Source organism: Delphinapterus leucas, chromosome 11, assembly GCF_059928025.1.
Source record: "Delphinapterus leucas isolate spDelLeu-1000000601 "Yukka" chromosome 11, BTC_Dleu_Yukka2, whole genome shotgun sequence".
NCBI classification, from domain to species: Eukaryota; Metazoa; Chordata; class Mammalia; order Artiodactyla; family Monodontidae; genus Delphinapterus; species Delphinapterus leucas.
The window spans coordinates 30,751,799-30,774,888 of NC_143139.1; the positions used below are offsets into that span (position 1 = coordinate 30,751,799).

At 36.6% G+C, this 23,090-nt stretch overlaps 1 protein-coding gene across 7 annotated transcripts in view; it reads right to left on the reverse strand.

Annotated features, from left to right (window-relative positions):
• Positions 1–23,090, reverse strand: part of SLC2A13 (solute carrier family 2 member 13) — a 428,310-nt gene that overhangs the window by 330,100 nt on the left and 75,120 nt on the right. For all 7 annotated transcript variants that reach the window (XM_089920529.1, XM_089920530.1, XM_089920531.1 and 4 more), the window contains one exon: positions 12,257–12,416. In XM_089920529.1, the coding sequence (XP_089776655.1) occupies positions 12,257–12,416 (160 nt within the window). The remainder of the gene's footprint in view (positions 1–12,256; positions 12,417–23,090) is intronic.

Here is a 23,090-nt window from a genome sequence, read left to right on the forward strand (position 1 = left end):
AAGCTTGGAGCTATTTATTCTCTAATGTTTTACTTAATTCACCAGTGAAACCATCTGGGCCTGAAGTTAGCTTTTCAGGTAGGTTACTAGCAATGATTCGACTTAATAAATATAGGAATATTCAGATTTTCCATTTTACCTTGTGCTGGTTTTTAGTAGAGTTGCGATTTTCAAGCAATGTGTCCATTCCATCTAAGTTGTTGACTTTATTGGCACAAAGTCGTTCAAAGTATTCCCTCCCTATCCTTATTATGTCCATAGAAATGATGTGCTTTTACTCTTGATATTGATAATTTGTGCTTTATCTTTTTAAATCAGTCATAATCAGTTTACCAATTTTATTAGTAATTCCAAAGAACAACATTATTTTTCTATTGTTTGTCTGCTTTGTATTACATTGACTTCTATTCCTTATTAACACCTTTTGTTTCGTTTGGTTTTAATATGCTCATATTTTTCTAGCTTAACATGAAACTTAGATCATTTGACTTCTCTAATAAAATCACTTTAGCTATATATTATGCTCTAAGCACAGTTGAAACTGCATTCTACAAATTTTGATATATTTTATTTTCTTTTAACTCAGAACTGTTTTCTAATTTTCCTTCTGACGTCTCCTTAAATCCATGAGTTATTTAGAACATGCTGCTTTTTTTTTTTTTTTTGTGGTACGCGGGCCTCTCACTGATGTGGCCTCTCCCGTTGCGGAGCACAGACTCCGGACACACAGGCCCAGCGGCCATGGCTCACGGGCCTATCCGCTCCACGGCATGTGGGATCTTCCCGGACCGGGGCACGAACCCGTGGTCCCCTGAATCGGCAGGCGGACTCTCAACCACTGCGCCACCAGGGAAGCCCCTAGAACATGCTGCTTTAATTTCCAAATATTTGAAGCTTTTCTGGCTATTTTATTGATGTCTAATTTAATTCTGCTATGGTCAGAGGAGATATTCTATAAGAGTCATTTTTTAAATTTATTAACATTTATTTTATGATTCAGGATATGGTCAATTTTACAGAATGTCTGATGTGAATTTGAAAAAGAATGTGTACGATGCAGCTGTTGGGTGTAGCTATCCACAAATGTCAGTTATGCCTAGGCAATTAAGAGTGTTTTCCAGTTTTTCTACAAACATTTTTTGTCTAGTTGTCCTATCAGTTGCTAAGAAAAGAGTTAAAAATTTTCCCAATATGAGCCTGAATTTGTCTATTTCTTCCTTTAGTTCTGTAATTTTCAAATTGTGATAAAGTACACAAAATAAAATTTCCCATTTTAATCATATTTAAGTGTATAGATCTGCAGCATTAAGCACATTCACAATGTTGTACAACCACCATCTGTTAATTTTTGTTTATGCATTTTGAAGTAAACTATACATTCTTTTATCATTTTTAATTCTGATGAATCGACTCTTTTATCATTATGAAATGTCCTCTTCATCTCTGGTAATACCACTTGTCTTAAGGTCTACTTTGTGTGATTATTAATATAGCACACAAACTTTCTTATACTTACTGTTTGCATAGTCTATCTTTTGCCATCCTTTCACTTTTAACCTATCTATTGCATTTTACTTAAAGTGTATCTCTTTTACACAATATAAATCTGTGCCATGCTTTTTGTACACAATGATAAGTTTTTATATTTAACGTTACTGTTGCTGTAACTGGATTTTTTTTTTTTTTTTTTTTTATGGTACGCGGGCCTCTCACTGTTGTGGCCTCTCCCGTTGCAGAGCACAGGCTCCGGATGCTCAGGCTCAGCGGCCATGGCTCACGGGCCCAGCTGCTCCGCGCCATGTGGGATCTTCCCAGACCAGGGTACGAACGCATGTCCCCTGTATCAGCAGGCGGACTCTCAACCACTGCGCCACCAGGGAAGCCCAACTGTAACTGGATTTTAAGTCTACCATTTTGCTATCTGCTTTCTATTTGTCCCATCTGCTATTTATTTTTTTCTTTCTTCTTTTTATTAATATTTATTATTTATTTTTGGCTGTGTTGGGTCTTTATTGCTGCATGCAGGCTTTCTCTAACTGCGGCAAGCAGGGGCTACTATTCGTTGCAGTGTGCAGGCTTCTCGTTGCCGTGGCTTCTCTTGTTTTGAAGCATGGGTTCTAGTCCCGCGTGCTTCAGTAGTTGTGGCACGTGGGCTCAGTAGCTGTGGCACAGAGCACAGGCTCAGTAGTTGTGGCACACGGGCTTAGTTGCTCCACGGCATGTGGGATCTTCCTGGACCAGGGTTTGAACCTGTGTCCCCTGCATTGGCAGGCGGATTCTTAACCACTGCACCATCAGGGAAGTCCCTATTTATTTTTTTCTTGCCTTTGTTCAGATTATCCAAATATCTTAAGTATTTCATTTTAATTCTTATAATGGCTTCTTAGCTGTATCCTTTTGTAATCTATTCTAGTGATTGTTCTCAGGATAAGACATGCATCTTAACTTATCAGTCTACCTAGAGATAACATTGTAACTCTTCACAAACATGTATAATTCTATTTACTGACCCCAATTTTTCTGCTATTGTCATCATATATTTTATAACTTATATACATTATAAATTGCACAATAAATTTAAATGTAAACAGTCATATGTCTTTCAAAAAATGGAGAGAAGAAAAAAACAAATTCCTTTATATTTGGTCTCTTATTGATAGCCACTACTTTTCCTCCCTACTGTAGATGGATGAGCTTTCATCTAGTGTCATTTCCCTTCAGTCTGAAAATTTTCCTTAGCATTTCTTATAATGCAGGAGGTCTAGTGGTGACAATTTGTCCTAACTTTATCTGAAAATGTCTTTATAAGCATAATCTTGAGGTTTGCCTATACTGACCAATTTTTCTTTCAATTATGGGTCACATTTTCTGTTTATCTGCATATCTAATAATTTTTAATGTGTTTTGAGTATTGTGGATAAACTCTGGAGACTCTAGATTTTGTTCTCTTCTGAAGAACACTCACTTTTTTATTAGGCACCTTACATCTGTGGAAGCTTGGTTTTACACTTGGCTAGTGTAAATCTGTTTTCAGTTTTGGCTTGGTCTTAGGGGAAATTCCTTAATCACACAACAAGTCTTTACTCCTAAGGTTGGTGCTTCTTTGATTTCCGTGGAAGCTCAAGCTTTTGGCCCCTCTAACCTGGCAGGTTTCAAATTCCAAATATGTCCTTCCTCCTATGGGCAGGAAATAAAATCTGTCTCATCTTTCACCATCTTCTAACTGTTGCTTTCTGCAGGCTCCACGGAATCTCCCCTGTAATATTCACAGTTCAGGGATCTGTAAAACATTTGTAGCAAATTAATATTCAGATTTGGTGGCTTCCTCCTCTCTGGGTCATTCTTTTCCTGGATTTTATCCCTTAAATTTCAGTTCCTCTGGCCATCCCAAACTCTAGCCACTTATACCACAAGCCAATAAAACTCTAGTTTTCTTCTTAAGTTCTCGCTGCCCAGCATCATGGATTGAGGGCTGCCCTCAGAGAAAAAGTCATAGGTGTATATCTCACCATGAACTGTTCCCTTCAAGGATCAAATCCCCCTTTAGTTCCTTGGTACTGGAGCTCTCCAATGTTTTAAACATTTTTTTTTATTCTGTCTATGACATAATGGTTACCTTCAGGGGACGTTAGTCTTAACGCCAATCAGTCTCATTAGCAAACTATATTAACTTTTCACCTGGAAAATTCAGACAGTTGAACGTGGGGGCGATTTTTATTACCAGCTTTATGCAGGATAGAGACCCAACCTAAGATTTTTCTGGAGATAACAGCAAACAATACCTAGGAACACTTAAGAGTCTATAAGTATGTTCACAGCTACTAAAACTCATTTGATCCTCACAATAACACTGTACAACTGCTGAAGCATTAGCTAATGAGGATGTCAGTGCTTAGATAAAGCAACGTATGTGTTGTTAAAGCAAGTCTCAACTCTCTTCTGTCCACTATACCTTTACGATAAACAGTCATATATATATCTTGTATCTTAATTCTGTCAATAATAAAATTACAAATATCTTCAGTAGTAATATATTTACTTGTTAACCAAATCCATCTATCTTAAAATGGCCAATGTCATAAATAATAAGAGTACGTCCCCTGGCATAAATTTGTTTAGAAATATCACCCTCTTTTGAATATGATTCTGAAAATCATCTTATTGGCATGGTTTTTAAATTATAAAATATTATGGGGGAGAGAAGCTCATAAATTTTTTAATCTAAAGTAATGTTGATTTTTTAAAATTATTTTCTAAGACTGTCAATAAACAAACCTGAACTCAATGTACTGTTAGAGAGTGCAATGGATTTAAAGTTCTATTCATACCTGTTAAGACTAGCCTTCCCACTTCACTCTCAAACTCCCAAATAGTAATCACGGCCCTCCCAGTAGCCGCTCTAAACTTCTCGCCACTGCCCAAACGTGACTGGCTCTTTTACACTATAGGGACTTTGAAAATTATATTTCACCTAGAGTTTCCCTCTCCCTCACTCTGCCTCGAACTCTTTCATTCATAAAAGACTCAGCTCAAATATCATTCCATTTTTGAAGCTAAGTTATTTATTCCCCGAGAGCTCCCTTAACACTATCATTTACTTAACATGCTGACGAAAAGCCTCTCCTTCATTAGTCTGTGAGGTGCTTGATTGCTTAAGGACAGGAACGTTTCTTATTGATCTTTCTATCTCTAGTATCAAGTACAACAGGAGTATGTAGTAGGTGCCAAAAATTTTTTTTGAATGACTGAATGATTTCCATACTAACTGATGTCTCCAAGAGTACCATGTCAGTACCTCACACCAATATTCTGGCAGTACTCTCACAATAGGTTCCCTGAACCCACCCAAGAGCCAAGAGTTCCAATAAATTCTGGACCTCGCTGCCATGTTAATCACTGGCTAACATTATGGCATGAACTGCTTAAAAAGTAATAGCTTCCCTTTGTCTGTAGATAAAATTTCAAAACCTCCAGCCTAGAATTCATAGACCTCTGCAATCTGCCTCCAATCTACCATGTACATCTTAACTTCAGTTTCAAGCCTCCTGATCCTGCCCTCATCCATCCTACTCTCTGTCCTCATTTTCACCTCAGTCCACATGAATCCTACCAATTCTTCAAAGCTCAGCACAAGTCTCACATTGTCCATGAATTAGCCTGGTGATACTCCAGAAAAATATCTAATATAGATGTAACTAGCACTAATACCTTGTGCTTTTCATTCAACACCTGTATTACCTCAAATTTTCCTTCTTCAGCTGAAAAAAGAAAAACAAAAGAACATCATGTGAATGATGAAACATGCAAAAATACCCAGTATACTTTGCAAATAGCTGCATACAGTCTAGTGAGGTGGAATAAGATAACTGTAATTTAAAAAAAATTAAACCTGAGAATCAGTAAAAGTCAATATAAAGGAGAATTCAGCCCTTCTATAGATATACCATTCTTTTTAATATAAATCGCATGATGATTTATGTAATTATAAATAGAGAAACACTCATTTGAAAATCAGCTCTATCCGAGAGAGAAAAGCAAAGAATGTCCTGGGGCCCAGAGAGGTACATTATTTTAAGAGATGTAAATTTTCATAGGCTCAGAAACTAGTTTTCTTTCTCTGATTTTTATGCTCAGTAAGAAATATTTAGGATTAATAATTTAGTTTTTCAGCTACCTGCAAAGATATCTATTCCCCAGCATAAATTAAAGAATTGGTATTTTGGTTTATAATCAATATCTTTTTACTTTGGTTAAGAGTCTCTTCCCTGGAGCCCAGTCAATTTCAGCTAACTTCAATAAACATTTAGTAAGCCTTTACTATGTTCTAGACCCTTTCCTAGACCTGAAAATGAGTACAAGGTCAAAACTGGTTCAAAAAAATGGTGAGTATAAAAGTGAAGCCACGTACAAAGTATTATGAAAAGGCAAAGGAACAAAGACAGTTTCACATGATATACAAGCAAAAGATTTAAAAGAGGAACAAGAACTGAACCAGTAAAGCAGGACAGAGTAGAAAGACATTATAGGCAAAGTGAGCAGAAGGAAAAAAACAAACATGAAAAAGCAAGATGTGACTAGTGTATACAGTTTATAGGCGTAAACCTATGTTGTATAAAGAAGGAAGGAAGGAAGTAATAATGAATTTAAAAATCTAGGAAAGCAGGCATGGACTGGATAATGAAAGGCACTACAAGCCATGATGAAGAGACTGATTTTTTTCCTGTAGGAAATGGGGAGTCTTGGAAGCATTTTAGCAGTGGCATGTCCAGGTAAGTGTTTTAGACCTATAATGGTGGTGGCGAAGTTCACTTTACTATATGTTTATAGAGTGCCAGGCTTTAACTCGGCAATTAAAAAAAGAAAACCATGTGCCATATTGTGAAGCAATTATACTCCAATAAAAATGTTAAAAAAAAAAAAAAGAAAGAAAACCTTTCTTTGCCTGAGGTGTAGTGAGTAAATCTCACTATGTTCAATAAGCACAATTCAAAAATATTAGCACAGAAGAGTGATAAAATGTCATGTCATTTAGTGTTAACTACCAAAGTAACTGTCATCTTTATAAGCACTATAATATATTAGACAAAAATAAAATCTTTCTCAATATTATTAGTCATCAGGGAAATGGAAATCAAAATCACAACAAGATGCCACTTCATACCCACTGAGATGACTATAACTGAAAAAGAGAGATAATAATTGTTTACTAGGATATGGAAAAACTGGAACTCATACATTGCTAAATGGGAATGTGAAATAGTGCAGCCAGTTTGGAGAACAATCTTGCAGTTCCTCCAAAGGTAAACATAGTTACCATATGACCTAGCAATTCTACGCCTAGGTATACACCCAAGAGAACTGAAAATATATGCCCACCCTAAAACTTGTACACAAATGTTCAGAGCAGCATTATTTTTTAATAGCCAAAAAAGTGGAAACCACTCAAATGTCCATCAACAGACGAATGGCTAGACAAAATGTGGTATATCCACATTACTTGCCAATAAAAAGAAATGAAGTACTGACACATGCTACAACATGGATGAACCTTAAAAACATGCTAAGTGAAAGAAGCCAGTCACAATGGACCACATATTGATACATGAAATACCCAGAATAGGCAACTCTATAAGGAAAAAAAGTAGATTAATAGTTGCCTAGAGCTGGGAGGAGCTGGGAAGTTGGATGATGACAGCTATGGGGTACAAGTTTTCTTTTCGGGGTAATAAAAATGTTCAAAATTTGATTGTAGTGATAACTGCACAACTCTGTAAACATATTGAAAGCCACTGAATTGTACATTCTAAATGGGTGAATTGAATGGTGTATTAATTATATTTCAATAAAGTTATTTTTAAAAAATTAATCTTTACTGATATTTTCAAAATCCTTATTTCCTCTTTCTTATGGAGCCCAATGATATTCTTCCCAGTATAGTAGTAATATGACACTACAGTGCTACAAAAGTATCAGCAGGCAATCTTCTACTGGCAATTTTTTCTAGAAAAGCTTATCTTTCAACAGTTCAGCAAAAAACAATTTATTTCTATGACATCCAAACAATAAGAGAACAGAAGCTTTGACCCATCTGACACAAAGGGTGATTTAGTCTTTCAACAACCTCAACATCTAAGAAGTTTTTCTGTCAGTTTCATCTTCTGTATATCTTAATCTTATCACTATCATAAAAATTATCAGTAATCATATTTTAGACTTTAAACACTTAGAAGCAGAATGAGGAAAAAGGTGGCTACATTTCAACTAAAAAGAACTGGCTCTAATCTACGCCATGTAATAACCATGTGGTCTCAGGCAAATATTTAACTTCTCTGAGCATTTTTTAAATCTACAAATAGGGAATAATACTAGTTCCACCAGCCTCTCAAGGTTTTGGTGAAGATCAAATGATATTCACTAACAGACTCTAAAACTGTTCATCAGTGTAAAGTGAACTAGTTAATTTGGGACACTAGGTATATAGTATGACATCAAATGTTAGTAACTTAAAGTAGAGTTTCAGAGAAATAAAAGTCAAAAAGGCAAATGAAAAAGAAACAGGGTTTCCCTGGTGGTGCAGTGGTTGAGAGTCCACCTGCTGATGCAGGGGACACGGGTTCGTGCCCCGGTCTGGGAAGATCCCACATGCCGCGGAGTGGCTGGGCCCGTGAGCCATGGCCGCTGAGCCTGCGCGTCCAGAGCCTATGCTCCGCAAGGGGAAAGGCCACAACAGTGAGAGGCCCACGTACCGCAAAAAAAAAAAAAAAAAAAAAAGAAACAAAATGCTAACATATTCAAACTCTTGGAGTGTAGGGAACATTTTACTTTATGATACATGAAAATATGAGTATGAGAAAGAAATTTTTTTTTTTTTTTTTTTTTTGGCGGTACGCGGGCCTCTCACTGCCGTGGCGTCTCCCGTTGCGGAGCAGCAGGCTCCGGACGCACAGGCTCAGCAGCCATGGCTCACGGGCCCAGCCACTCCGCGGCATGTGGGACCCTCCCGGACCGGGGCACGAGCCCGCGTCCCCTGCATCGGCAGGCGGACTCTCAATCACTAGGCCACCAGGGAAGCCCGAGAAAGAAATTTTATATGAAATATTTAAAACCACATTTCCCTAGAACTTTTGGAATACATGGCCACAAAATGATGAATTATCTATTGTTATAATCATGAGTAAGTTATAGTTGCTGATAATTCTAATGTTGATGCTTAGGTAATACTCCAATTTTCACTTGCTTGTAACCACATTCCTATGAGTCCAGGAATCAGATGAGGTAAACACACAGCTAAGGATGCTGAAAAATAGAAGAAAATAGTACACAGAAAATTCACTTGTAAGAAGAAAAGTAGATATATTTGCATGTATACACAAATAAACATGTATTTGTACAAAAACTAAGTGGATTCAAAGTGATCTGATATGTTAATGCACTGGTCTGAATACTAGCCCAAGTTTGTTTTCCATCCTCTTATTTTATTTTTTCCCCCCTGGGTTCTCCAATATTATGGGAAAAATTCACGCAGGTGTGCTACTTCACTCTACTGCAACTATCTGCCTCCAACATCAGCTGGGATCTCATGGTTATTTGGAAAATCATTTTTGTCTTTAGTCTTTTCCTTCTTGTACTTTCTACGGTAGATATAAGCATTTAACATTTTTTTTCTCTAGGCCTCTGCCCTAGCACCTCCAAGCCACAACTTTACTGGTTAAGAAACCAGAGGTCTTAGAATGTGTTTCCTTCAACCTCCCTTACAATTTACCTCTAGTAGTACCCATCTTCTATGCATTCATCAGAATAGTAAATAATAACGTGATTCATCATTTATTGAGTATTTGCCATGTGCCAAACACTGTGCTGAGTACTTTATATACAATAATTAATTTAGATCCCACAATAACCTTACAAGATAAGCATCTTTGGTTGCATTTTTTACAATGACAAAAGTGAATTTCAGGGGAACTAAGTAACTTGTCCAAAGTTTGTAGCTAATTACTCACTGAAAACAGATTTAAATCCAGCTCTGTCTATCACTATGTCACCCTGCCTCTCAAAAGTGTTCTAATGCCTATCCTAAGACCTCCACTTCTGCACAGGGATACTACATTCATAAATTATTTTCACTACTGTATCTTTCTTTCTTTCCTAACCCAGTACTGAGAAAAGGTACCTAAATTGCTATACTTAAGTGGTGTTGGGAAAACTGGACAGCCACAAGCAAAAGAATAAATCTTATACCATACACAAAATTAACTCAAAATGGATTAAAAACTTGAACAGAAGACCTGAAATCATAACACTCCTAGAAGAAAACATAGGCAGTAAACTCCTTGAGATAGGTCTTGGAGATAAATTTTGAATCTGAGAACAAAAGTAAAAGCAACAAAAGCAAAAATAAATAAGTGGGACTATATCATACTAAAAACTTTTGCACAACAAAGGAAACCATCAACAAAATGAAAAGGCAACCTACTGAATGGGAGAAAATATTTGCAAATCACATATTTGATAAGGGGTTAATATCCAAAGTATATAAAGATTTCATATAAACTCAATAGCAAAAACGCAAACAATCTGATTAAAAAATGAGCAGAGCATCTGAATAGACATTTTTTCCAAAGAAGACATTCAGATGGCCAACAGGTACATGAAAAGATGCTCAAAATCACTAATCATCAAGAAAATGCAAATCAAAACCACAATGAGCTATCACCTCACACCTGTTAGGATGGCTGTCATCAAAAAGACAAGAGATAACAAATGTTGGTGAGGATGTAGAGAAAAGGGAACCCTTGTGCATTGTTGGTGGGATTGTAAAATGGTGCAGCCACTGTGGAAAACAGTATGGAGGTTGCTCAAAAAATTAAAAATAGAACTACCGTAAGATCCAGCAATTTTACTTCTACATATTTATCTGAAGAAAATGAAAACACTAATTCAAAAAGATACGTATATCTGTATTCCCATGTTCATTGCAGCATTATTTACAATAGCCAAGATTTGGAAACAACCTAATTGTCCAACATTGATGGATGAACTGATAAAGGAAATGTGGTATATATACACACAATGGAATATTATTCAGTCATAAAAAAGAGTGGAATCTTGCCATTTGCAACATGGATGGACCTTGAGGGCACTATGCTACATGAAATAAGACAGACAGATAAAGACAAACACTGTATGAGCTTTCTTATATGTGGAATCTAAGAAAAAAAAGCAAAATAAAAAAGCAAATAAACAAAAACCCAAGCTCATATATACAGAGAACAGACTAGGGGTTTCCAGACGTGGTGGGTGGGGGATGGGGGAAATGGGTAAACTCTCTTTTTAGTTTAAATAAATTGCTTAATTTTTACAATTAATAAAATAAATACATAAAAATAAATTGTGATACTTGGATTAAAAACATGACTCATGTAATTTATATGTTTTCATTTAAAAACAGATTTTTAATAAAAGCAGATATATATTTCTATATTGGTTACATTAATAAAATTCCTTAACAAAATGTAAATAGATAATTTAGATCTTAAAGCTATGTGGGGCTGAAAGATTAACTGACTTCCATTGAGCTTCCAGTAAAAACTCAAAATACCAGGTCATGCTGGTAACAAGCTATCATCTCCCACTTTCTGTTCTTCTACAGAGTGGAAAAGAAAGATGAAGTTCTTGCCTCTTCAATTTTTCAGTAATTTCTCACTTTTTCGGAGATTCATTCCTTCAGAGGTAGAAAGTGGTTTAGCAACATGTGCAGACACAGCTAATATTTTAAAGAAATGTGTCCTCTCTTTAATGGTCCTGACAAACATACACCCTAACAGCCTTCAGTGAGTTTTCTCACATGACTTAACAAAACTTCATCAGCCTAAGTCTTCAATAGCTTCGATTTATTGTGCTGCTTACATATGTAAGTTTAATTCCCTACATCCACATAGCAGCAAACCCTTTTTCTTCAGCTGTTAAGAATTAACTTCAATAGTTTAAGCACCATGCTAACACACCAGAGTCTGTCTTGTGGAATATTTTCTCTCCAGCACCTATACAGAGTATAGGGAAATTTTATTAAAATTTAAAACCCTGGAAGGGTTACATGAATCTGTTGTTTTGAATACCATGAAGTATATCAAAATCCAGAGGCCGTAATATCTTTAAGCTTTAATATAAGATCAGCTTGTTTTACAACATTAGGTTTGAAAATATTTTAAAGCAGTTTTTAAAACATTTTTCTCATCTCTTTTGATTCAAAGTAAGCCAAATAATGATCATAAATAATTTGTGTATTTTAAGTTTTACATATATAACATCTTTTTATATAACTAAACCTGTACCTTTAAAGACTGAGTTTTCTTTCATTCAGATTAGAATGTAGCTACCTAAATCCCAAAAGGATGTTAGTTATATCTGCAGTTCATAAACAGCTTGTCAATCACTGATACAATTCAAAAACTCCATGCATATTTATTGCTGCATTCATTTTTAAACAAATATTGCAAAATATTACACACAGTGTGAGTAACGTCACCTAAATGCTAAAACACCCTGTAAATATCAATTCTTAATGGTAGGTTCCTTGTCTATCATTAAAATAAATATCAGCTTCTTGTCCACTTTCAATTTTGCTGAACGCCATCATATAAACTAGCTATAATGATTCAAAATACCCTATATTTTTTCTATCATTTCTCAATTTTTCTTCCATACCCTAAATACTCATAATTTATTTGAAAATTAAATGTAAGAACTATTTACAGACCTCCATCCATCTTTCTGGAGATAACTGAAGGCTCCATCGACAACACTTGCAAAGAACTGCCCTCCCGTGATGAAGAGGGTATTAATGGTGACTAATCGACCTCTTAAATTGGGGGGTGAGACCTCAGCGATGTACACTGGCACTGTCATAGAAGCAATGCCTATAAAGGAACAATAAAAAGTAAACATTAGACATTTATCCAAGATTTCTGTTGTCATAGATATTAAGACAGATTAAGACATACACACACATATACGGGCTTAGTTTTCTACTTTAAACAAAGGTTTACCACATATTTAAAGATTTTGTTTATAAGTAGTGACTACTGCAGATAAGATGTGAGATACCAATCTCTGAGTATCATTTTTCATATTATCACTTGAAAGCCTACAAACGAAAGTACCCCTAGAGATCTCAGATAACTTTAGAATGCACGTCAGTATGCTTTATAACTTTTTGAAAACTAAAAATAGGAAAATGCTCTCTAGATAGAATATAATTATTGAAATATTGTTGGTCCATATGGAAATGTAATCAGACAATGGTAAGAATAAAAAATTATCCCAAAATACATATTTAACTATTCAAAGTCATCATTTCCAGTAGACATACCAAAACTCTTAATTGGTTTACTAATTAGATGTCTATACATTAAATCACCTTACTCAACTGGCTAGATGTACATTTCAGAAACAGCTTACAATGGATAGTAACTTGGGAATTTACAGTCTTCAAAAACAGATGATCTTAACCATAAAACAGATGGTTTTGTGGATAACGTGTATTTGGTTATATACGCTTTAAACTTTTTTCTATATAAAATTAATACAGCATAATCTATGGTGGCAATTCTCAAACTTCACGGATCACTAGAAGCACTTGTGTGTCTTTTTTTAAAAATGAAGATGCTACAGATTCAATGCAATCCCTATCAAACTACCAATGGCATTTTTCACAGAACTAGAACAAAAAAAATTCACAATTTGTATGGAAACACAAAACAGCCCAAATGGCCAAAGCAATCTTGAGAAAGAAAAACGGAGCTGGTGGATTCAGGCTCCCTGACTTCAGACTATACTAAAAAGCTACAGTAATCAAGACAGTATGGTACTGGCACAAAAAAAGAAATATAGAGCAATGGAACAAGATAGAAAGCCCAGAGATAAACCCACGCACATATGGTCATCTTATCTTTGATAAAGGATGCAAGAGTATAACAATGGAGAAAAGACAGCCTCTTCAATAAGTGGTGCTGGGAAAACTGGACAGCTACATGTAAAAGAATGAAATTAGAACACTCCTTAACACCATACACAAAAGTAAACTCAAAATGGATTAAAGACCTAAATGTAAGACCAGACACTATAAAACTCTTAGAGGAAAACATAGAACACTCTATGACATAAATCATAGCAAGATCCTTTTTGACCCACCTCCTAGAGAAATGGAAATAAAAACAAAAATAAACAAATGGGACCTAATGAAACTTAAAAGCTTTTGCACAGCAAAGGAAACTGTAAACAAGATGAAAAGACAACCCTCAGAATGGGAGAAAATATTTGCAAATGAAGCAAGTAACAAAGGGTTAATCTCCAAAATATACAAGCAGCTCATGCAGCTCAATATCAAAAAAACAAACAACCTGATCCAAAAATGGGCAGAAGACCTAAATAGACATTTCTCCAAAGAAGATATACAGATTGCCAACAAACACATGAAAGGATGCTCAACATCACTAATCATTAGAGAAATGCCAATCAAAACTACAATGAGGTATCACCTCACACCAGTCAGAATGGCCATCATCAAAAAAATCTACAAACAATAAATGCTGGAGAGGGTGTGGCGAAAAGGGAACCCTTTTGCACTGTTGGTGGGAATGTAAATTGATACAGCCACTATGGAGAACAGTATGCAGGTTCCTTAAAAAACTAAAAATAGAACTAGCATACGACCCAGCAATCGCACTACCGGGCATATGCCCTGAGAAAATCATAACTGAAAAAGAGTCATTTACCATAATGTTCATTGCAGCACTATTTACAATAGCCAGGACATGGAAGCAACCTAAGTATCCATCGACAGATGAATGGATAAAGAAGATGTGGCACATATATAAAATGGAATATTACTCAGCAATAAAAAGAAATGAAATTGAGTTATTCGTAGTGAGGTGGATAGACCTAGAGACTGTTATACAGAATGAACTAAGTCAGAAATAGAAAAACAAATACCATATGCTAACACATATATATGGAATCTAAAAAAAACAATCGTTCTGAAGAAGCTAGGGGCAGGACAGGAATAAAGACATAGACGTAGAGAATGGACTTGAGGACCCGGGGAGAGGGAAGGGTAAGCTGGGAGGAAGAGAGAGAGTGGCATGGACATATATGCACTACAAATTATATAGAAATGTAAAATAGATCGTTAGCGGGAAGCAGCTGAATAGCACAGGGAGATCAACTCGGTGCTTTGCGTCCACCTAGATGGGTGGGATAGGGAGGGTGGGAGGGAGGGAGACACAAGAGGGAGGAGATATGGGGATATATGTATACGGATAGTTGATTCACTTTGTTATGCAGCAGAAAGTAACACACCATTGTAAAGCAATTATACTCCAATAAAGATGTTTTAAAAATAAATAAATAAATAAATAAAAATAAAATGCAGATGCATTCACCTCATCCACCCAAATCTATTAAGTAGAAAACTACAGAGGTGGGAGGTGAGCCTGTCTTTTAAAAATCCTACAAGTGATCCTGATGCTCACCACATATTTAAAAAATTACAGTTCTATGGTATACAACTTTGAGCCAATCCTAAATTATTTCTTAAGAGAAAATCTTTGCCCTGCTGGCCATATCTAGCTCACTTCCCAGTGGCACTTCCAATTTCCAGATATGTCTGGTTATTTAACATAAATCTAACATCTAATCAACAGTCAGCAAAAGCATAGTGAAAAAAAGGATTATCTAAAGTAATTAAATCTTTTTATATTTGTAGATACTATAAACAGATACCCAGTTTAAGCAAGAACATCAATGGGTTGCATAATAGACCCATGTAGAATTGTTTTTAATGAATTGATCTTTATGATGTCAAAAAATAGCCTGCTGCTGGGCTTCCCCGGTGGTGCAGTGGTTGAGAGTCCGCCTGCCAATGCAGGGGACACGGGTTCGTGCCCCAGTCCAGAAAGATCCCACATGCCATGGAGCGGCTGGGTCCGTGAGCCATGGCCGCTGAGCCTGCGCGTCCGGAGCCTGTGCTCCACAATGCGAGAGGCCACAACAGTGAGAGGCCCGCGTACCGCAAAAAAATATAATAATAAAATAAAATTAAAAAAATAGCCTGCTGCTATTGAAGGTATCAGCACTAAGAAATCCTGTGGCTGTGTTTTCTGTACAAGGGCTGAAAAGTTGCCATTTACCATTTACCACATTCCGACAAAGGAGAAACTCCTCTCTAGTCTCAGCAGCTGCAATAGTTGTGTTTCTCAATAACTGACTTCTGTTTGTTTATGGGCACTATAAATCACATAGCCATCTTTTATCTCCCTTTTTATGTAGAAGTCAGAGAGGCACACCTCTACCAAGTGTTTTGGACTTCATGGTACTTATTCTGTGAACTAAATTCCTTCCTGATGCCACAATCATCTCCAATTTCATCTATTTTAAATATTTTTTTTGCTATATATTTGTTTGCTTTGTTCAAAGGTAGAACAAATAAACAGATCAAGAAGATTTATTTAAATAGTACATATATCTACTTCTGGAATATTCACTGTATTGTTGTAAAACTACTGGTAAGCATTTATTGAGTTTGTACACAAGTCAGACCAGTAAGTCTCAGAACTATATACTCTGTATTTTCTACCAATGTTATTTGCTACTGTAGTGCTTGTCGGTATATGGTGATGGTGAAAAAAATCATATGATTTTATGAGTTTCATAAAATAATAAGCAAATATTAGTAGACAAACTATGAATAGTCGTTATAAATGAATCATCACCTAAACTGCTGAAAGTTTCCATCTGACTGCTAATCAATTTAATAGCACAGACTACTCTAAATCGACTTTTATTTAACTTGGAAAGAGGAAACATTAGCTGCAAATGTTGACCTGTTAACTGTATATTCTTTTTAGTTCTTTTATGATTAGAACATCTCAATAAACTTTCAAAATCAGGTAACAGTAACTGATTAGATTTCTTTTTCTGCTTTGGTCTGGCTGTAATTCAGCTGCTTTCTTTAGCCAGAGATTTTTACTCAGCCACCTAGCAGGGGACTTGAGCATGGGAAATCAGCACTGTAGTTTTAGGCAGCACAAGCTTTTCACAAAGCCCTTAGATTTCACTTGATAGCAAACGCAGAGATGTCCTCAGGCCCTTATAAATGTTGATTATTAAAAATAAATACCAGAACATTGAAAAGTAAATGGCAAATGGAAGACTAAAATACTATAAAAGCTCACTGGATTTAGAGTTGGAAAGAATCCCAAAAGATCTGTCCAAGTGCTCACACTGACTTAATGCTGTTACAACTGCCTACATCCCATTAGATATTACAGATGGACTGATTATTTTATTTAATCGTCAGAACATCCCTATAAAGGACATATAATTATCCCCACTTTACAGAGAAGGACCTTACCCCAGGTCATACAGGTAAGTAGAAACAGAATTTGAATCAAAGATTCCAGAACTCAATTTTGAAAGCACTATGACTACAGTGACTGTCCCACAGAGGTGGGTAGGCTCCGGAAACAGTGGGTTTAAATTCCAGCCTTGCCACTTACAAGCTGGCTAAGTCTGGACAACTTATTTAACCTTTCTGGGTCTCTAGTTCATTTATAAATTTGAAGAATAAAAGTAACTCCTTCATAGGAGTTGAGATGATTCAATAAGTTAGTTGTGTGAAAGAACTTAAAATTGTGCCTAGCACACAGAAAATAATCAATAATGTCACCAGTTATTTTTATTATTACAATACCTCTACTTATGAGTATGCCAACTTCTTTGATTCAGTGTGACCTTGTTAGGTGCTGGGATTATCAAGATGAGAAGTAAACAAAAATACTGCCCCTGCTATAAAGGAAGCCACATACAGCCCTACTCACAAAAACATGCAATCAAATAATTTCAAAATACCGTGGTAAGGGACACAGTGCAACTACACGTTGGTTTCTATTTTGAGGTGCTGACAATGATTAAGTGGTAGCTAGGAAGGACTGGGAAGACAATTCTGCAAAGAAGAGCACGGGCTTAAAAAATATGAAATCAATTTTCTCAGGGGTAAATAGAGTGTGAAGCAGAATATATATGGAGATGAGAGACAGACAAAGCCCAAATCATGGAAGAAGTATCCTTTAATCAGCAAGTGCTCAACTAATACTTGATCTGAGCTGGGCACTGTGCTAACCACGAGGGATGAAGTGCTACAGGAGAGAGCACTTCATCCCTCGTGGAGCTTAGGATCTACTGTGCAAAATGTGTGGGAACAAGTAATTCGATTTCAAGAACAATGGGTCTCATCAAAGGGACGGGCCCAGCCTGAGGAGCCAGAGAAACCTTGGATGAGGAGGTTGGGGGGCAGGGTGGAGGGTGAGGAGGGTGAAAGATACTTTAGACAACCAGACCAGCTTAGACAAAGGCCTTGAGGCAGGAAGAAATGCATCCTGTTGAGGAAGGGACTATTTTTAGAGACATAAGCAGAGACCAACCGGAGTATACAGGATCTTAGAGGCCATTATTAAGGGCTTGGTACTCAGAAACCTTTCAACAGTGTAAAGGAGGAAAAGGCATGATCAGATTCATGTTTTTAAAGGATCATTCTGGTTGGAGTACGGAAAACGGATTGCTGGGGAACAAGGAGTTCAGTGGCAGCAGCAGATATGGAGTAAAATGGAGAGACTCTAGAAGTATGTATTCAGTATCGAGGCTGAAGAGAACGTGAATGGAACTGTGAAGGAGAGGAAAAATTTGAGGATGACGTTCAGATGTCCGGAATAAGCAACTAGAAGCACGATAGATACTTTGCATGAAGATATTAGAGGAGAAGCAAATTTGTGTGGAAGATAGTAAGGTCAAGTTTTAGACAGGCTGAGTCAGAGGTGCTCTGTGAAATATACAAGTAGAGAACAAGTAGAACACTCCACAAGTACGCTGGGAATATAGATTATTTACATGTAAATGTTCCCAGCCTCCTCTTTTCTCCTACCCAAATAGGAGCCTTTGCCAAACTAACTAACCTTTCCTTCCTCTCTCATCCTCAAGCGAGAATCTGGTGTTTGTCACCTAGTTCTTGGGCTGTTATAATGCTAGGCAAAAAAGGATGAAGAAAACATGGGCCAAAGATCTGGTTTGTGAGAAGTTCAAATGAAAACAGGCTGCAGGGAGTTGTGAGTGAGAGTCTCAGGCTCAGTATGGAAAAATGGGAGCCCATAACACAGGGACTGACTGAGGTTGGAGTGGGGGCAGGAGTGGATAAAAGATTTTTTGAAATATTGCTGAATTATAACCTCCATGCTATTATATTCTTCGAGACTCAAGTAAGGAGTAGTATTACTATTTAATTACTTTTAGTTGCTGGACTGTATTTCTTTAAATGCAATTCCAAACTGAGACTGGACTGGGCCCAGTGGAGTCTGGGAGTTATACAAATACCTGGAGCTCAAAAGATGGTTCTGTGTGGATGGTACATATAACGGAAGCCATGGGAAGGATGAGATTTCCCAGAAATGGAACCCGAGAAGAATGCCTAGAACTGAGTCCTGAAAAATTCCAATATTTAAGAAGGAAGAAAGAAAAGAAGTGACCAGCAAGCATCTACCTTACCCTTGAATACTATATTATTTTCTACAATCTTTTTATGTTACCATTTTGTATTTCATGTAAGGTCATCCTTTCAATAGGTAGGTGGGACAGGTATCATTCACTATTCCCTTAGGAAAGGTAAAGAACCCCAGCCTCAGAGGCAGACAATAAGAAGTTTTCATAAAGTCCCATAGCAAGTTAACATCAAAGTGGATCTCATAGACTCACATCCCCTAATCTTTGTAATGTGTCACTGGAAGACGGACTGCCATGCCTCTGTTTCAAATGTGACCCTTTGGAAATTTCTCAGGAACATTTTACTTTTGGCCCTATTACCTTAGTGAGCACGTATGAACTTCGAAGGGCAGAAGAGTCTGATCTCTTCCCTGCTCCTACTACCTGCTATGTGACTTACTGCCAGCAGGTGTCATGTTAAAGAGCTCAGATGAATTAGTAAGAAAAATGAGAACTGAATGTGATTTACTGTATAATTTCAAGCTAGACAAGTTTAAAGTCTCCTTTCATAAAACTGCCTTATGAAAATGGAGAACTATAAAAGAATGCCAATGATCAGGAAGAGTAGTAGTAGGCTTTATGTTCACTACTCACATTTGTCCAGTATGCAAATGTTAAGCACAGGCCCTGTTAACTCACTTTGCTGTCAATAAAACAACCTGGCAAGCCATCATTTGTGGATTTCTAAACATGATGTCTACTCTGGAAAAACCTTCAACATTAAGGCTATGTCACCCCAAAATCTCCTTTCCACTTTGGGGAAACAACAACTGTCCTTCTTATGAAGGACAGTTAAGTAATATTGTATGAGATCCTGCAAATTAAGAACTAAGTGCTTCACAAATGGATGTAATTAATGATATTTAAAGTTTAGGCGTATTCTATAAAGAGCTTTTGATTTCTGCCCTATTCAAATCACTAATTAAATAAAATAAATCTCATAAAGAAAGAACAAATTCTTAATTATCCATACTAAACTCATGAATTGAAATTAACATAAAGAATGTAGTGGTACAAGTTCTTGTTAATAGCTTATTAGAGTAAATACAACCACAAAAACCTGTGTTGGTATTGTTTCTGAATATTTTTTAAAAGTTTGATTTCTAAGAAAATAAAGAGGTCTACATCAATGAAAACTCATTATCATGTTTAGCTTGAGGAGCCTCACCAGAACACTGTACCTCAGGTACTACAGCGCAACCCAATTCAACCATTCTTATACTGCCAAGCTGATTCACCATAAATGGCGCCATACTGATTCACCATAAATGGCACAAATTGCTCTTGAGCTCAAAAGTTGGCTTTCAGAATCTGCTGGAAGCCTTTTTAAAGCCCTGAGTCAGAAGTATAAATAATTTCATAACCAAATAGCATTAGAAAATCCTGTTGCGATGGGTAAATTCCCATGAATCACAGCAGCCTCTCAGCATGATAAGCCAGGCAGCAACTAATTAGCTTCTTAGAAGCACATGAAGCTACCTTTTAATAATAATGCTTCTTGAACAAGAATGATTATGAGGTCCTAATTTCATTTTGTAAATTACTGCTCTATGATCTCTAAAGAAAAATTTTAAATAAAAATAATCTGTCCAAACAAACAGTATCCCTCACTGTAGTTGTTTCAGTTCGGCTGTCCTGCCCAGGACTGGTATGTCTGCATTCTTCTAAATAATCAAGTATCTACATTTACCACATTATTAACACTTCAGAATCCAGTTTTTGTTTTTGTTTCTTTTCTGAAAAATAAGGCTTAAGGCACATAAAAACTGCTGGGCAACTTCAAAGAGCAGTAAGCCGCAAAGTGATGAAAATATATACAACACCAAGTGCCTGTAACAGAAGAGCCAGGTTATGAGAAAGATTCTATCTATGGGGATAACTACCAAAGTTCATGTTCTACAGCGTTAAAAACCTCCTAACGAGGCATTACAAACATATCACCATCATTTCAACTCAGTAAAGTCTCTCACAACCTAAATGCCCCCTTCCGTTTTTATTACTTGAGAATATTCTATTGATCTGCCAACGTCCTTTTTTACTGGTAACATCTCAGTAGAGCCTGTATCACATTGTTTCTCAAAGCAGGACTACAAGCCCTTTAATGGAATGTTCGTATCTCATGTACCTTCTGAACTATAATTGGTCTACGTGTCAAGCACAGACCTGGGCTTAACGGTTGTCGCTTAATACTATAGGATGCATACACAAAACCATATCCTTTTAAGTTAGTCTTAATAGATTGGTTTTATACTAAATATATTATTTATTAGGGAAAATTTGGAACTACAAGTAAGAAGGTAATTAAAAATCCCCTTTAAGCACACCATCCATAGATAACCACTATTAAAATTTGGTTATAACTTGCAGTGTTTTTTCCATAAGTCTTTAAAGGTAACTTTAACTCATTATACTGCAAATATTTTCATTCTAACTATTCTTTTCCATTAAGGAGTTTCAAACTTCTTACATAAGCTAGGCAGGTACCATAAATATAGAAGCTGACTGAGCATAAGATATAAGGTAGAAAGCTGTTTACATAACAACTAAGGTACAATACACTATAGGCCAATGAAAACAGCCAAACAAAACACATCCCTATGTAGCCATATACAACACTCTTGATACTGGTTTAGCACCCTTATAGTACAAAATCATTTTAAGTAACAGTATAACATTCCAGCATTCAGATAAGGTGAAAAAAGAAGTGTTCCTGGAACACACAGATGTAACCAAGGAAGGAAAATAACAGAGAAGGAAAAAATTTCTTTGTGGAGAGAGAGAGCAAATATAGAAATTACTAGATATGTAAGAAATTTCTTACAATAGAGTTTCGAGGTTATAAGAGAAAGACAGCGGTATGAAATGCTACAAAAGCAGAAGCAGTATGCTTTTACACCTGACAAATGGAATGCACAAAGGTTAATAAGAAATCAATACCTTTTCATCAAGGCAGTGAATTTAGCAGACAGCAGCGTAAGTGGTGCTTTGTCATATTTAGCTCTAAGTGACATCTAAGGACAACAACAGTGTGGACCTAAACGGGAGCTAAAATCTGTGAATTGCTGTAGGAACAGATAAAATACTTAAGAAATATATACAGAGTAAGATAAGCTCAGGGCTAGAAGTTACCTATAGAAATATTCATCCAATAGATATAAAGGGTTGAGGAGTAAAATAGAAGGAACTATTAAAGAAAATATTAAAGTAGCAAAATAATAAATGAACACACCCTTCAAAAACTGTTTAAGCTGTTCTTCAATATGGGGTTGGGCCTTACCTAAAAATGCAAGAAGAGAGCCAGGTGGAGGGAATTGGTTTAAGTAAAAAGACAACAGAATAGAATTAAACAGCGAAATGGGTAGGGTACAGAAGGGTTGCAAGAATGCTAAAAAGTTAATAGCAGAATATATAAATAATTACATAAGTAGACACCATATTGGAGGCAGTAAATAATAGAGATAAGTATGTGTGAAATTTGAACCAGTGTGGAACATCTATTTGAGATGTTCTCCAAGAACGGAAAGCAGAAGTTCCAGTTCAAGATGGCAACCTAAGAAGACTCTGAACTCAGCTCTTCTCACAGACACACCAAATCTACAGCTATTTATGGAACAATTTCCTCTGAAAAAAAACCTAAACACTGGCAGAGCAACTGCTTCACATCAGGCAAATGAGAGGCAAACAACATCCAGCACCCCAACTTTTAAGATGGGCACCTGAGAGATGAGCCCCCAAAACATCTAGCTTTGAAGACCAGCAGGACTCACACCCATGAGACCAACGAGGCTGGGATGAACTGAGGAATGGCTCCTAAAGGGCCAGTGCACAGACACATCCACCCAGGTCCCAGTGGAGAAGCGGCCCTTTGAAAAGTGACCAGACTTTTTACGAAAGAGACTCATTTTCGACTTTTAAATAAAGTGTTGGTCTGAGGGGCAGGGGTCTCCTGGGATACTCTATGGATATGCGGGCTGGTGGGCGCCATTGTCCTGCTCTCTCTCTGC